The following is a 16404-nucleotide window of genomic DNA, read 5'->3' as shown; positions in this document are numbered from 1 at the left end:
ACTCATGTATTCAAATCCTCTTGTAGCAAGTTAATATACCATATGTCTGTCAAATCAATGGTTGTACCAAAATGTTGGCTTTAAGTGATCTTTTTACAAGTGCACCCAAGCACAACATTACCCAATCCGTCACAATTTAAAACTCTGCTTTACTGTTTTGTGCATCAAAGCGTATGCCTTCACGTTTCTCCACTTTCTGTTCCATCCACCATATTCTTGCCCATTCACCTAACTTATCCATGTCCCCTTGAAGTCTCTCTACACCCTCCTCTATGCTCACAATTCTACCTAGTTTAGTATTGCCAACAAACTTGGAAATATGATATTTGATACCCTCGGCTAAAACTTTGATGTAGATTTGGGCCTGAGCACCGATCTCTGCAGTTCCAGACTGCCAACCTTAAAAGGATCCACATTCTCACGTCTGGCTCTCTCTCAGATACCAGTTCTCAATCCATGCAGCTATACGCCCCCCAATTCTGTCTGCTTTTAGCTTGGGAACAAACTTCTTGTGTAGGACTTATCGAAAGCCTTCTGAAAATCTAACACCACATCCAGTGGTTCTCCCACATCTATTCTAATCATCACATCTTAGAGAATTCCAACAGATTAAACAGATGTAATTTTCCTTTCATGGATCCATGCAGACTCTGGTTAATCCCATTATTCTTTAGTCAGGTGTTTCACCATGACATGCTTCATTACAGATTCCAGTATTTGCCATACTACTGAGATTAAGCAGGTAGATCAGTTTTCTCTCTTATTCCTCTCAAACAGTAGGTTCACATTTGCTCCCCTTCAATCCACAATTCCAGATCCGCACACCACTGTAAGGCTGAGAGCTGCCTGAGCCTTGAAGGGCCTAAATTGCTCCTCATGTGTAGGTGGAATCTGAGGGAGTTGATGTAAAGTGGTGAGAATATAATGGGATAAGTGTAGGATTACGTAAATGGTTATTTAACAATTGGCACAGACTCAGTGACAACGTCAACTAGTTTCCCAGCGGCTGGACATGAGGCAGAAAAGGCCCATTAAACCATCCACAATGTCTTGGCCGTGTTTATACTAGAATACAGGGCTCTTCAACAGGCAAATTCAAGAGTTGCCACAGGCTAAGTTTGGCACATGAGCTAGTTCAGGCATCCCTGCTTTCTTCTGTTAGTACACTCCCAGCCCTCAAATAAAGTTATCTGAGCTATTGGTTGATTAACACAAGGGTAATCCAAGGATTATTCTTCCAGTTCATGCAATCACATGGGGCAATTCAATCAATCAAGCTGCAGGCTGAGAATTTACAATGCAAGAACTGGAGGGACAAACTGTACCATCCCATGCAACATCATGCCATTCCAGGAGGGGGGAAAACCCTTAATTATTGTAATAAATGAACAACTGCAGGAAGCATGAACATGTTCCCCTGATTATGGTCTATTTACTGAAAAGAAAATCAAGAAAGCACTGACTAATAAATTAATATTTAAAACCTTTATTATAGCTGAGGCTAATCCATTTATAGTTCAAGCACTTTCAAACCAGCTTCACATCAAAATAACCCACAAAACTAGGATTGATCCAGCAGTCTCAGTTACTTGATCAGAGAGACCAACGGGTGGAATTGACACAGTACGTACCATTTTTGTGTAAAGTGCACGGACTGAAGGGCTGTTCACCAACAGGCTGGAGATTTCCCCTTTTTGATCATCAAGATTAAAATCAGCCACCCACTCATCATAGAGCTCCAAGGGCCCTGAAGAGAAACAGAACAAGAAGTCATTACAAACTGTCTGTAACCCGAAGTCTGAATTCAACATAGAAAGAGATCACCTATTATTTTCACATCAATATCCCGATTCACAATGTTTTTCCAATGGATCTGCCAAATGAACTCCAAATCCGTTGTGAAGGGCCTGATTTTAATATTGCAAAGCAATTTCAATGGAAGAATACCAGCACAGGAATTGGGCAAAGACTATGTGTCAGCATGCTACTGCTGCAGAGAAGGAATGAAAGAAGTTGGTGCTCTCTAATGCCTACAATATTCTTCAATTCCCAATTTTCAGCAAAAAACAAATCCAAACACAAAAGACAACTTCCCCAAAAAAAACACAAGGAGAAAGGAAACGTCGCTAGCAGTGAGCTCAGTCTGAGAAAAAAGATTTATTTTACATTGTTACTGCACTACAATTCACTGAATAGCAATTATCATTTTCTTTCCCCAATAGGTTTTACCACAACTCAGAACTATAATGTGTAGCCCAACGGATAAAGCACAAAGCACAGAAACCAAATACAGAAGGGACTGGAACAGCCAAGTCCGGGAATTATATACACAATTTTAACCATAATGGTATGGTAAAGAATACCATTACAACAGTGCTCAAACCTTTAAAATGGAATGCTTTGGGAAACAGTAATTAACAGTTTGACATTGGTGAAGACATAAAATAAATGATCCTTGATAACACTGATTTAATCATTGTTAACATCAGAACAGCAAGAAGGTATAAAGAAGATTTCAGTTTAATTGCATTGAGCAAGGTGAATATGTGGAACTGATTGCATCAGGAAGCAGAAAATTAGGACAAAAGCAAGTCTGTAAAGTGGGCAATACAGAGATTTGAGACTGGCCAGATTATCGGTGGTGTCTTTTCCAGTTGTGCACTTTTCTTTAAAAAAGCAGACCACTTGGGGTCTCAATTAGTATTTACTGGAGTAAACTTAGACAAATCCACAAAAACTCTTAGGGTACAACTTGTACCTAACAGCATCTCAAAAGAATCTTACCGTCTGGTTCATTGCAGTACGTGGCTGGATCAGCCTGAAGACTGTAAAGTCGAGCCTGAAAACCGATACACATAGATTTAGTGAAAGAGTTAATGTTCATCAGTAGCACGTTGGTCTGAAGACATTCAGCAGTGGAAGTTTTCTAGTCCTTCTGCATCTTTTCATCACATTGTTGTTACTTATATATTCCTCTACTGATAGGCATCTTTACTTTCCACCCTTCTTTACATCCAATATGAAATATCACCACAAATGGTATAGATGGAAAAAGCCAAAATCCACAGAACAGTGTCACAGAATTCAGAACCACACGTTATTGCCACAATAAAAAGTATCTGAAGCGAAGTCCAGTCATAGCCACGAGCCTAAACTTTCAGTAAAAAATAACTACTTTTGAAATTTTAATTTAAAAATTTCATGCTGCTCATCTCCTAGCTGACATATACAGCAGGAAACTGGCCTTTCGACCTAACTCGTCCATGCAGACTATGGTGTCTATCTGAGCTAATCCCATTTGCCTGCATACGGCCTATATCCCTCTCAACATTTTCTATCCACATACCTGTCTGAATGTCTTTTGAACATTGTAATTGTACCCACCTCTACAGCTTCCTGTGGAAGATCATTCCACATACCCATCACACTCTGTCTGAGAAATTTCCCCTCAGGTCCCTTTTAAATTTTTCCCCTCTCACCATAAACCTATGCCCTCCAGTTTTAGACTCCCCTACCCTGGGAAAAACACAGTGACCATTCACCTTATCTATGCCATTTGTGATTTTATAAACTTTTACAAGGTCACCCCTCAGCCTCTGACACTCCAGGGTAAAAAGGCCCAGCTTATCCAAATCTCAAAACACAAGCAACCTTCAATGGGTTTCTGATGTGAAAACCTAACTCTTCTTTCTTCCATTTGACTCACAATAATCTGCATTAAAAGGCCACATTTTCAACAGTAAACAGTCAGATCTGTACAGTGTAATGTCACAGGCCTACAAATTTTGCTATGGCCACAGTTAGCCCTCAGGCAAAAGTTACTTTGGATTTTGGAAGCTTTATTGCTCTTTTGAATTCCTATCCGTGATTTAGAACATAATTCTCCTTAAGCTTTTGTTAAAACTCAATTGTTTTGGTGACAACTTGGCAGCAGCTTTACTAAAACAGGTGAGAATAGCTTCACAACACAAAGCATTTAAATCATTTTATCTGCTGCAAATAAATTACATAAATATCTGAAAACTGGTCACTTTTTTTTAAGTGTAATTCAAACATTCTTAAAAGATTTTAAAATGCTTAATTTTATAGTCTAATTCAATGCTCACAAACAGACTCAATTGATTATGGCAACTACTTCACAGAGTTATACAACACGGAAACGGGCCCTTTGGCCCGACAGGTCCATGCCAACTAACATTCCCACCTAGGCTTGTCCCATTTGCCCACATTTGGCCCATATCCCTCCAAACCTTTCCTATCCATGTACCCGTCCACATGCATTTTAAATGCTGTTAATGTACCGACCAACCACTTCCTCTGGCAGCTCATTCCATATACTGACCACGCTGGGCAAAAAGATTGCCCCTCAGGTTCCTATTAAATCTCTCCCCCTCACCTTAAACCTGTGCCCTCTAGTTCTTCATTCCCCAACCCTGGGAAAAAGACTGTGCGCATCGATCTCATCTACGCCCCTCATGATTTTATACACCCCTCATTCTCTTATACTCCAATGAAAACAATCCCAACCTGCTCAACCTCTCTCCATAACTCAGTCCCTCAAGTCCCAACAACATCCTTGTAACTCCCCTCTGCACTCTTTCCGGCTCAATAACATCTTTCCTGTAGCAGGGCGACCAAAACTGAACACAATACTCCAAATGCAGCCTCAACATCTTGTACACCTGCAACACAACATCCCAACTTCTATACTCCATGCCCTGCCTGATGAAGGCCAGGGTGCCATAAACCTTCTCCACCACCCTGTCTACCTGCTTCTCCGTTTTCAGGGAACCAGTTTTGAGGGGAAAGAGATCTGATTCAAAAAAAGAAATTAGCAAAGGTTACAGAAACTTTACACTGGATACAATATGGCTAAAATTAATCAATCTTTTGATCTAGCATTTGAACAAACTGCTTTCAAAAAACAACAGCACAAACCAGCAGACACCAATTTTTACTTTTGATTATGATCAAAGTTTGGCAAATATTTTGGTTCACCCCTTTCTGCTTCCCTCCCACATCCCAAAAAGCAACACTTGAGCACTCCAACCCTAAAACTAAGTAGCTTCTTTAATACTAATAACTAAAAATTGCTCGAAGTACCTTAGTACTGTCGTAGAGTTCTGTGGTGCCAGAGGGTGTTGCAACCAATGTTATAACATCACAGTCAATGGTTTTGTCTGGAGGAGGTGCAAACGTGTCCGAGAGGACTCCAAGAATGTTGGATAATCCTTTTTTGACTTGCTGCCCTGCTCCTGTAGAAGTTTCCGCCTGCAAATGGGGGATCAAGGAAACATCCAAACAATTAATATACCAAGTTAGTTCACGTTCGCTTTCCTTTCACGTCACAACCCCTATGAAAAGTCCGGCTCTTAAGTGACAATTACAAGTGTTTGGAGCTTTCTTGTCAGGTACAATATTCCTGCCTTCCAATCATTCTGTCCCATTTATATAAAAGGCGATTTAGCAATGCAGTTGGGAATTCAAAAAGAGCTGAGTTGAACTATTGAGTGTGGACCTCTGAGAGTTTGCTTGAAAAATAAATACACCAGTGTCATTCAAAACAATCTGATACATCCTGACCAGTACTGCTGAAAGAATTTAGGGAGTAAATGCTTGGCCTGACATATTTTTACTTCCTTTTGGCCACAATTAGGCATTCACTGCAACATGATGCATGTTCAATTGCACATGGTGCAAATCAATGGCCTTTCAGCAATTGTAATGCCCATTAAATTGAAACCTTATATACAGATAGTTAGAACATTATGTAAATCTTGGTTGACATGACATTTTTATAGAACCTGTGGTGAAAACAATGAGAAAGCTATGAAAACTGGATAACCATGAAAACAAAAGATAAAAGTTGGATAACCATAAAACAAAAACTCTTGAAAATTAGTCAGGAATAAATATTGACTGGTTGCTGAAGTATTTGAACAGAGGGTGATAGGTTCCAATCTTGACTAGAATTTTGCACTATCCTTGAAGCTACCTTTACCTTTTCTTAGTAGCAAAGTCTGAAGGTGCATCTCTTGTCAAGACAAGAAGTACCCCCATACCCTGGAATATGCCATATTAATAGCATCATATTGAAATGCTTCATACTAATCCATCCCAAATGGGAGCACAGCAGTTGATGGATCTACGCAGGAAGTAATAATGTACATTTACCCACTTCCCCCCTCCGCGTCTGTAAGTTCTCTTCAAACTGTAACAATCTTCAGCTACAAAGCACAACTGAAATAAAGGAAAGCTGGTTACTCTCTTGTGTATCTATCTGGTGCGCTACTTTCTCTGATGACACAGTCCAACTATCTAGCAAGTTATGAATTCAAGCACTCAGATACCAATAAGTTATATTTATTGCACAAACTACATCCTGATTACATGCTCAGATGTTGCTCAACTGCCAAGATATTTCTGAAGTAGCCAATTATGCAGGAAGAATTAGAGAAAATGTCACAGCCCAATAACTGAGTTCCTTATCAAGAACTCTGAAAACATAAATACTAAAATGCTAGGAATGCTTTAATCTTATACTAACATCAATGTTTCTTTTAACTGAAGCAATTTCTTTTTAATTACTCAGTTACAGGATATAGGCATCACAGAAAAGACTGGCATTGATTGCCCATCCTTAGTTGCCCTTGAACTGAGTGTTTTGCTGGGCAATTTCATACAGCAGTTAAGAGTCAACAACAGTCATGGGTCTAGAGTCAAATACAGGCTTGACTATGGAAGTACAGCAGATTTTCTGCATCGAAAGGGTATTAATAAACCAGGCAGGATTTATATAATAATGATGGCACAGCATTTTATTTTTAGTTTTAAAAAAAGCCTAACTTAATTCCTCAAATTTATATTCCCAGATTGCCATGGAGTAGACCAAAACTCATTTCTCTGGTTAGAAGATCTAAGCCTCGGAATAGTTGTTCAATAACTTATGATTGTATACTCACACTCAGCTTTTCCTTCACTGCATTAGCAGTAGCGGCAATTGTACAAGCTGTGTCATGTTGCACTACATGTGAAAATTCTGCAAGGTCCCGCTTCATAAATTCCAGTGCTTCAGTTGACTGCCAGAGGAAAGAGGAGTAGAAGTGAAAGACATAACCATTAAATTCGCAAAGAATTTTTAAAGTTCTCTCAATTTCTTTCATCCTTCCTCTATGATCATGTCCACCAGACTAGCTGGTCTGCACCTATCACCCATTAATGGTACTCTGGAAATCAGACACTTAGAAACATGCCAGTTAGATCTGTTTTCCACCTTCTTTCCTCACTGTACCCAAGTAACCTACTCCACTCAATCCCACATTAAACAGACCAACATTCAGCTACAGATATTCAGTTTCAAAAAATAAGATTGGGGTGGAATACAGTCAGCATGCTGTCATTTACCTCAGGAAATGAAATCTAAATCCAGCTCATACTGCTAAACATTTAAGAGCTCATGTGAAATTTATACAGAGGCATCTTTATTGCAAGCCTTGGGGCCAAAACTACAACTCACACTCTGATTGACCAATAACAACAATTGAAAGATTCAATTGAAAGATTGTATGCAGAACCTATTACAATCCCTTGTTTGCTGGAGTCACTCTTCAGTACTTGAGAAAGCAAAGGCCTCTACTCCCCATTCTACACTGGATTTGGAAATGCTCTTGCTTTGACAGAGGGAATGACCTTTTAATTTTTTTACCATCATTACTTATCACTTACAAAAATTAATGCCCCTATTGCATAAGCAACAATTTCACCTATACAAGACTTTCAATACAGTCTTTGCACACTATTGGTGACTTCATTGTAGAAGAGATTCCTCCTCTCACGAGTCCAGTGAGAGTTGATGGAAATTTTTTTAAAAATATGCAGATGCTGGAAATCTGAAATAAATCCAGATGATGAAGAAAGTGCTCAGCAGGTCAGGCAACATCTCTGCAGAAGGAAACTGACTTCCTATTTTAGGCAAAGGCCTTTCATCAGAACTCACTATTCGTTCTGACATAGGGTCTTTGCCCAAAACATTAATTGTTTCTCTTTCCACAGTACTGTGTGGCCTGCTCAATGTTTCCCACATTTTCTGCTGCCAGAAATGGGGAGGACGCTTCCCCTGGCTGAGGATTCTCCACTCAAAGGGTGTGAATCTGTGGAACACACTGGAGAGCTACAGAACTCAATCATCAATTTCACTCCAACCTGAGATTGATAGATTTTCGGTTTCAGAGGAGCCAAGAATTGAGGATAGGGCAGGAAAATGGTTTTGATGAATAACCATGATCTTCCTGAAAAGCTGAGAAGCTCGAGGAGACAAGTGGCCTATCTACTCCTGTTTCATATCTTCTAAACTCACAGCTGGAAAAATGAAGGCCTTTTATAACCAAATAAAATGTTACAATTGACTTCACCAATGATAGCTAAAAATTAGCTAGATCAGCCTTGAGAAGTAGCCAAGCAGGCTTTGGAGGTGTACCTGTGGATAACAGTCGAGCACACAACTGTATTTGGATTCAACAGCCCACTGTCAGCTAACTGAATGACACCAGACACACAAATGAGCAATGAGAACTCCAGCAAGGCACTAGGGAACAACTGGCAGCTGGAGAAAGATAGTCCAGACACTGGCCGACAGCATGATCTTCACTTCTTTCTTCCAACCTTACTTCCAAAAATGAGTGAAAAATGCCTTAATTAAAATCGTGCAATTAAAAAAAGATTCTTCCAAACTATGAATGGTCAAAGGTTTACACCCACTTATCTTCTGTAAAGGATATTAACTAATGTATTACAAAATCAATCTTTGCTGTTCCTTCAACCGTGCTTATTCTAACATAAAGGAAACTTCTTGGCTTACCTTTTCTTTGACTGACTGGAGGCTTTCCTGTATCCAGCTGCCCCACCAACTCCCGCCAGATTCCCTGCAAGGAAAGGTATTCCACCAATTCAAACTTTTAAATGAAGACAAATTTTAAATGGGCTTACCTGCATTTTGCAATATTCTGTACCCCATTCATTTTCTTTTGGAAATTGAATATTCAAACATGACATGCAAGAAGTACATGCCATATTACAGAAATGTGCCATGGAACAAGCAGAGGAATTTGCAGCTAGGACCATTTACCAAATTCATAATCTTTTCAAAACTATCTAGGGAAGGCAAGGAATCAAAGTACTACCACAGCAGATTGACAAGTCAAAGACATCCAGGCATTCTGAATACCAAAAACATGGCTACACCAATGTAATGGTAAAAATCTAAAAGCAAATCAATTAACTTTGCATTCACGAGCAGCATGTGATTAGGCCGAGATAAAAACCAACAGCAAAACAAAGGAACATCTAATTGTGCATCAGTGCACACTGCCAGGACAGAAAATTCTCCATGGAAGCATTAAAAATATGGCTAAATAGCTGATACACCCAGTACAAAAATAGTTACTGTATGCACAGGTGTTCAGAGTTTTAGAGAATTCAAGATTTTAAAGAATCTTTGTAAAAACCTTCAAATAATAAGATACAAAAATCAACATAGTAAGTTTTCTTATAACATAAAAGATCTATTTTTTTCCCAAAAACTTGTACCAGAGATTTTTGAGCATCAGAACCCAGCAGACTTGTTTAAAGTTGCATTGATTTAAAGAACATTCTTTTCTTTTGCACCAAAAAGATATCTAGCATTAAAGTATCAGAGGAAATCTTCATCACTCTTATTTGGAGTACGGGAGTATCAAGAATGATAATGAACACAAGCCTTCATCCTATTGCAGACAAACCAGTACCACAACAACACAATGGGAATCAGAAACCAATCCAGGAAGGCAATTATTTATATTCTAATTGATATCAATATCATGATAAGAAAACTACCCTTAGGGTAGAGACTGTAAAAGTAACTGGAAATGTAAAGGTTAATAATGTACAGCAGTTATTGCTTTAACCATGGCGTGACTATAGTTATGACTGCAAGATGTGCAAGTGCATGGGAGTGCTTAAGGCATATTTTGTTTAGCTAAAAGTTTGCTGTAAGCAACTGCCCAAGTATGTGCAGCTCCACACGTAGGCATCTTTAGATTATGTATAAAAGGAGAGACAGAAACATATAAATCTTTGAGTGGGGATCAGTACAGAGCTCGGGTTACACTGTTTACTCTTTCTCTGTATCCCTCACTCCCACTAGCGACTCCTGCTAGTGTTAAATAATAAAGCGCTTATTGTACACTCCTTGGTTCTACTGTTGCCTACTTTATTACAGCACGGACTGACTTCCACAAGACCTCAGAATTCCACAGCACATCAAGATCAAACAACCGTGTCAACAAAGTAGAAATCCAATGTGCTTTTCAATTTACTTATTTTTCAGGATGTGGACACAGCTGGCAAGGCCAGCATTTATCACCCGATTGAAATTGCCCTTACAAAGCTGGGTCACCTTCATGAACTTCTCAATTCCTCTGGTGAAGTGTTCCCACCATGCTGCTGACTTTATCCCCAGTGACAACAAATGGCAATGCATTTGCAAGTCAAAGTGCAGTGCAATTTGAAGGGGAGCTTGCATGTGGTTTTACACACAAGGAACACATAATGGTGTTTAAAAGTAACAATTACAAGTTATTATTGCAAACAAACACTAATGGTTTAAGAAAATTGCTGGAAACATCAAAGGATTGAATAGCTCCCTTGAAAGCAACCAGATCTGCTTCACTGGTTAAAATCTTGACACTGCCTACCTAACTGCACCTTTACAGCAAAGATTGCAACTGTTGGTGAAGATGACTTTTCACCACTTTCTCAGAAGAAATAGGTAATAAATCTGAAATGCTGACCTTGCTGACAACACCTACAATCTAGTCATAAAGCTAATGCTGAATGTTTATTTTAAAGGCAGGTTATTTTTGTTAAAATTTACAGCAAAGGAAGCTTACTGTTTGATATCCTCCCCAGTAACTTCCCCGCCACTGATGCTTGGCTCACTGGCCTGTCCTTGCTACCCTTAAATAAAGTCACAACATTAACCACCCTCCAGTCCTCCAGCACCTCACCTGTGGCTAAAGACGATACCCCTGAAATTTCTTCCCTAGCTTCCCACAAAGGGCTAGGATACACTTGATTAGGCCCCAGGGATTTATCCACCTTAGTAAGCTTCAAGACTGCCAACACCTCCTCTCTTGTAATATGGATACGTTCCAATACATCACTTACGCAATACATGATCTGTCTGGATGGCACGCAAACAAAAGTTTTTCACGGTATTTCGGTACATGTGACAATAATAAATCAATCCCAAATTTCCAAAGTTACCCTTTTGCTCTTAATGTATTTTCAGAATCTCTCAGGATTCTCCTCTACTGTATCTTTTTGCCCTCCTGATTTCCCTCTTAAGAGTACTCATACACCCCTTCTACTCCCGAAGGGATTCACTTGATTCCAGCTACCTATACCTGACAAATGTCACTGTTTTCCTGACCACCCCTCTTCCTTCTTTCTCCCCTTCCCTCTCCACTATTCACCCTCCCTCCCCCCTTCCTCTCCTCCCTCCTTCCCCTCTCCTCCCGCCCCTCCTCCCATGCCTCCCACCCTCTCCCCCTCCACCAACCCCTCCCCCACTCCCTCTCCTCTCCCCACCCCCTCATCCTCCCCTCCCCTACACCCTCCCCCCACCTCTCCCACACCCCACCCCCTCCTCCATCCTCCCTCCCCCCCACACCCCCTCCCCTCTCCCCCCTCCCCCCACACCCCCTCCCCTCTCCCCCTCCCCCCCACTCCCTCCCCTCTCCCCCTCCCCCCACCACACCCCCTCCCCTCTCCCCCTCCCCCCGTCCCTCCCTCCCCCCCCTCACTCCCCCTCCCCCCGTCCCTCCCTCCCCCCCCCACTCCCCCTCCCCCCCGTCCCTCCCTCCCCCCCTCACTCCCCCTCCCCCCCGTCCCTCCCTCCCCCCTCCCCCCCCCCCCCCCCCCCCCCCCCCCCCCCCCCCCCCCCCCCCCCCCCCCCCCCCCCCCCCCCCCCCCCCCCCCCCCCCCCCCCCCCCCCCCCCCCCCCCCCCCCCCCCCCCCCCCCCACCCCCCCCCCCCCCCCCCCCCCCCCCCCCCCCCCCCCCCCCCCCCCCCCCCCCCCCCCCCCCCCCCCCCCCCCCCCCCCCCCCCCCCCCCCCCCCCCCCCCCCCCCCCCCCCCCCCCCCCCCCCCCCCACCCCCCCCCCCCCCCCCCCCCCCCCCCCCCCCCCCCCCCCCCCCCCCCCCCCCCCCCCCCCCCCCCCCCCCCCCCCCCCCCCCCCCCCCCCCCCCCCCCCCCCCCCCCCCCCCCCCCCCCCCCCCCCCCCCCCCCCCCCCCCCCCCCCCCCCCCCCCCCCCCCCCCCCCCCCCCCCCCCCCCCCCCCCCCCCCCCCCCCCCCCCCCCCCCCCCCCCCCCCCCCCCCCCCCCCCCCCCCCCCCCCCCCCCCCCCCCCCCCCCCCCCCCCCCCCCCCCCCCCCCCCCCCCCCACCCCCCCCCCCCCCCCCCCCCCCCCCCCCCCCCCCCCCCCCCCCCCCCCCCCCCCCCCCCACCCCCCCCCCCCCCCCCCCCCCCCCCCCCCCCCCCCCCCCCCCCCCCCCCCCCCCCCCCCCCCCCCCCCCCCCCCCCCCCCCCCCCCCCCCCCCCCCCCCCCCCCCCCCCCCCCCCCCCCCCCCCCCCGCCCCCCCCCCCCCCCCCCCCCCCCCCCCCCCCCCCCCCCCCCCCCCCCCCCCCCCCCCCCCCCCCCCCCCCCCCCCCCCCCCCCCCCCCCCCCCCCCCCCCCCCCCCCCCCCCCCCCCCCCCCCCCCCCCCCCCCCCCCCCCCCCCCCCCCCCCCCCCCCCCCCCCCCCCCCCCCCCCCCCCCCCCCCCCCCCCCCCCCCCCCCCCCCCCCCCCCCCCCCCCCCCCCCCCCCCCCCCCCCCCCCCCCCCCCCCCCCCCCCCCCCCCCCCCCCCCCCCCCCCCCCCCCCCCCCCCCCCCCCCCCCCCCCCCCCCCCCCCCCCCCCCCCCCCCCCCCCCCCCCCCCCCCCCCCCCCCCCCCCCCCCCCCCCCCCCCCCCCCCCCCCCACCCCCCCCCCCCCCCCCCCCCCCCCCCCCCCCCCCCCCCCCCCCCCCCCCCCCCCCCCCCCCCCCCCCCCCCCCCCCCCCCCCCCCCCCCCCCCCCCCCCCCCCCCCCCCCCCCCCCCCCCCCCCCCCCCCCCCCCCCCCCCCCCCCCCCCCCCCCCCCCCCCCCCCCCCCCCCCCCCCCCCCCCCCCCCCCCCCCCCCCCCCCCCCCCCCCCCCCCCCCCCCCCCCCCCCCCCCCCCCCCCCCCCCCCCCCCCCCCCCCCCCCCCCCCCCCCCCCCCCCCCCCCCCCCCCCCCCCCCCCCCCCCCCCCCCCCCCCCCCCCCCCCCCCCCCCCCCCCCCCCTCCCCCCCTCCCCCCCCCCCCCCCTCTCCCCCCACAGACGGAGCAGATTCCCCGACAACTGACATTTTTCACTCACCCGTCCGCCATCTTCCCGCGATGATGTCATCGATAACCTGACCTTTCACCCTACGTTACGTCCCCTCCTGGTGAAAGTTTCGGCCGCAATTCAGGCAGGCGGGAGTGCGCCTGCGCGCAGCCCTACGTACTGACGTCACCATGTTTTGACGCTCGTGGACGTAATTACGTTCATATGTAAATTAGACGGAGTAGGTCATTGCGCCTCAGCGTGGGAGGGGCAGTGAGGGAGCGCCTCAGGGTGGGAGGGGCAGTGAGGGAGCGCCTCAGGGTGGGAGGGGCAGTGAGGGAGCTCCTCAGGTTGGTGGGGGGCAGTGAGGGAGCTCCTCAGGGTGGGGGGGGCAGTGAGGGAGTGCCTCAGGGTGGGAGGGGCAGTGAGGGAGCGCCTCAGGGTGGGAGGGGCCGTGAGGGAGCGCCTCAACAAGGACATTCGGCCCCTCATGCTTGTTCCCCCATCCAACAAGACCTTGGCTCTTTCTTCATTAACTCCCAGCCCCGGTTCCCTCATTCTCCAGATCGCTGCCTTGAAGTGACTCAGTGACCAATCCTCACCCCTCGGGTAGAGAATTCCAAAGATTCACCACCCTCCAGCTGAAGAAATTCCCCTCACCTCTGTCCTAAATGGTTGCCCTCTTACGAGGACACCATGACCCCTGGTGTTAGGCACCCCAGCTACAGCAAACATCAGTCCTCACATCTACCCTGTCAGGACTCAAAAGGGTTTTGTATGTTTCAGCCTGGTAATCAATGTGTTGAACCTTTGTCGCACCCCCTCTCTCAAGCATAACCTCCTTGGTTTGGGGACCCCAACCTGTACACCATGTTCCAGCTGCAGTCTGACCAAACCTGTTTAATTTCTGTAAGATTATCTTTACTGTCATGTTCAAATCCTCTCACCCTACAGGCCAGCATTCTGTTTGCTTTCCCACTTGGTTGCTGTAATTGTGTGCTAACTTTCAGTGATTCACAGTCATGGACACCAGCGTCCCTCTGAGATGAGGAATTTCTTCACACAGCAGATGTTGGTTCTTTGACTGCTTTGCCCAAGAGGGCTGTGTAAGCATCAGGGGCTGAATGGCCTCCTTTTTCTTGTGTTCTTTTCTCTGGAGACAAACAGCTTTCAGTTTCTTGAGGAACTCAGCGGGTCAGGCAGCGGCTGTGGAGAGTTGATGTTTTGGGTCGAGACCCTTCATTTAGCAGTCCCGATGCTGCCTGACCTGCTGAGTTTGTGAGTTGCTCCAGATTCCAGCATCTGTGGTCTCCTTGTCTCCACCTTTCAATTTCTCACCATTTGAAAAATACTCCTAATTTCTTCTGACAAAGTGGATGATTTCTCATTTTTCCACATTACATTACACGTGCCATGACCTTGCCCATTCACTTAGCTTATCCATATCCCATTGAAGTGTCTCGGCACCCTCCTCAGAGCCCACATTGACATCCAGCTCTGTACCATTAGTGAAGCTGGATGTGTTACACTTGCTCTCCTCATCCAGCTCACCCACACTGATTGTGAACCACTGGCCCCTCCAGTCTCTGTGGCAGCCTTCTGTTCCTAGTCCTCAATTCTTCCCAGTGGATCAATGCCATATGCTCCAACTTTGTTTAACTTCATCCTGTGTGGCACCTTAGAACATAGAACAGTACAGCAGCCCACCACCTTGTGCCAAACTAATTAAACTAGTAATTAAAAGTCTACTAAACTAGTCCCTTCTGCCTACACAAGTCCATATCCTCACTGAAACAGGCTGCATCCACTGGATTACCCCTTGTCTATTTTATTGGTTCAAACCTCAAACACCTTCAACAGATGTGTCAAATCTGATTCAACACTGGGCAGGCACGGTGGTGCAGCGGTTGGCGTAACGCTATTACAGCGCCAGCGACCCAGATTCATTTCTGGCCACTGTCTGTAAGGAGTTTGTACGTTCTCCCTGTGTCTGTGTGGGTTTCCTCCGGGTGCTCCTATTGCCTCCCACATTCCAAAGATGTACGGGTTAGGAAGTTGTGGGCATGCTATGTTGGTGCCGGAAGCGTGGCAACACTTGTGGGCTGCCCCCAGAACACTCTACGCAAAAGATTCATTTCACTGTGTTTCAATGTACATGTGACTAATAAAGAAATCTTGTCTCTGCCCAGTCGTATCATCAATTTCCATAATAAACTATTCCAACATTTTCAGTACTATGAATGTCAGATTAACTGATCCAAAGTGCGTCTCCTACACTCTCCATTCTTTAGTAGATAGACAACATTTCTACCCTCCAGGCTGAGGATGGCACTGTAATGTTGATCAGTGGACAGTGTTGGAACGCTATGCAGTCAGAGAGGTAGTGCTGAGGGACAGTACTGAGAGAAGCCTGTATTGTTCGACTACAGGACAGAGGGAGCATTCCACTGATTTCCACTTCTTGTCCAATGATCTTTTAGTTTCTGGAGTGGAAAATGATTGTGACCACAATTGGCACGCATCCAGAAATTCAGGCAGGCACTTACAGTGGTGGGTACAGTTCTCATCCAGCCCAGTCTTCATATTCTACAGCATCAAATGAAGTACTTCCTTGTGTAAAGCTGCAATTCAAGCATTGTCGGAGTTATTATTGTACATGGTCCCACAAGTATCCATTGTTGGGTGCTTCCAGGAAGCCTACATTTAACAAGCCCACCCTGAGCTGAACTAACTTTTTAGGTGCTGTATCTCCTCTTTGGCCCTACCACTTCTCACCATTCCCCTCGAGCCCGTTGGCTCACCCCCAACCCATCCACACACCCTGCTGTGATCTTCACAGACCCTGGCTGCTGATGCACCCTCACCACCTGTCCCAGCCCAGCTCCCAATTCTTTCCATCTGATCTTCCCCACCCACAGAAGCTGGTGTGTGGCCATACACCAACATCCACCCCCAATGCAGCCCCAATCTGTCCTCTACCAC

The 16404-nt window shown here is 47.8% G+C and overlaps 1 protein-coding gene across 2 annotated transcripts in view; it reads right to left on the bottom strand.

Moving 5' to 3' along the window:
* Positions 1-13528, bottom strand: part of bsdc1 (BSD domain containing 1) — a 36880-nt gene extending 23352 nt beyond the window's left edge. Inside the window, exons 1-6 of one of the 2 annotated variants that reach the window (XM_052036544.1) lie at positions 13474-13528; positions 8858-8921; positions 6963-7079; positions 5104-5271; positions 2785-2839; positions 1632-1747 (exon numbers count right to left, since the gene is read on the bottom strand). In XM_052036544.1, the coding sequence (XP_051892504.1) occupies positions 1632-1747; positions 2785-2839; positions 5104-5271; positions 6963-7079; positions 8858-8921; positions 13474-13484 (531 nt within the window). In that variant the 5' untranslated portion in view covers positions 13485-13528. Of the gene's footprint in view, positions 1-1631; positions 1748-2784; positions 2840-5103; positions 5272-6962; positions 7080-8857; positions 8922-13460 lie in introns of both variants that reach the window. The other variant, XM_052036545.1, reaches the window with a different exon arrangement.
* Positions 13529-16404: the final 2876 nt, after the last annotated feature.

Source organism: Pristis pectinata, chromosome 22, assembly GCF_009764475.1.
Source record: "Pristis pectinata isolate sPriPec2 chromosome 22, sPriPec2.1.pri, whole genome shotgun sequence".
Lineage (NCBI taxonomy): Eukaryota > Metazoa > Chordata > Chondrichthyes > Rhinopristiformes > Pristidae > Pristis > Pristis pectinata.
Note: the sequence above shows the minus strand (reverse complement) of the source record. Positions and strands in the feature narration are given on the sequence as shown.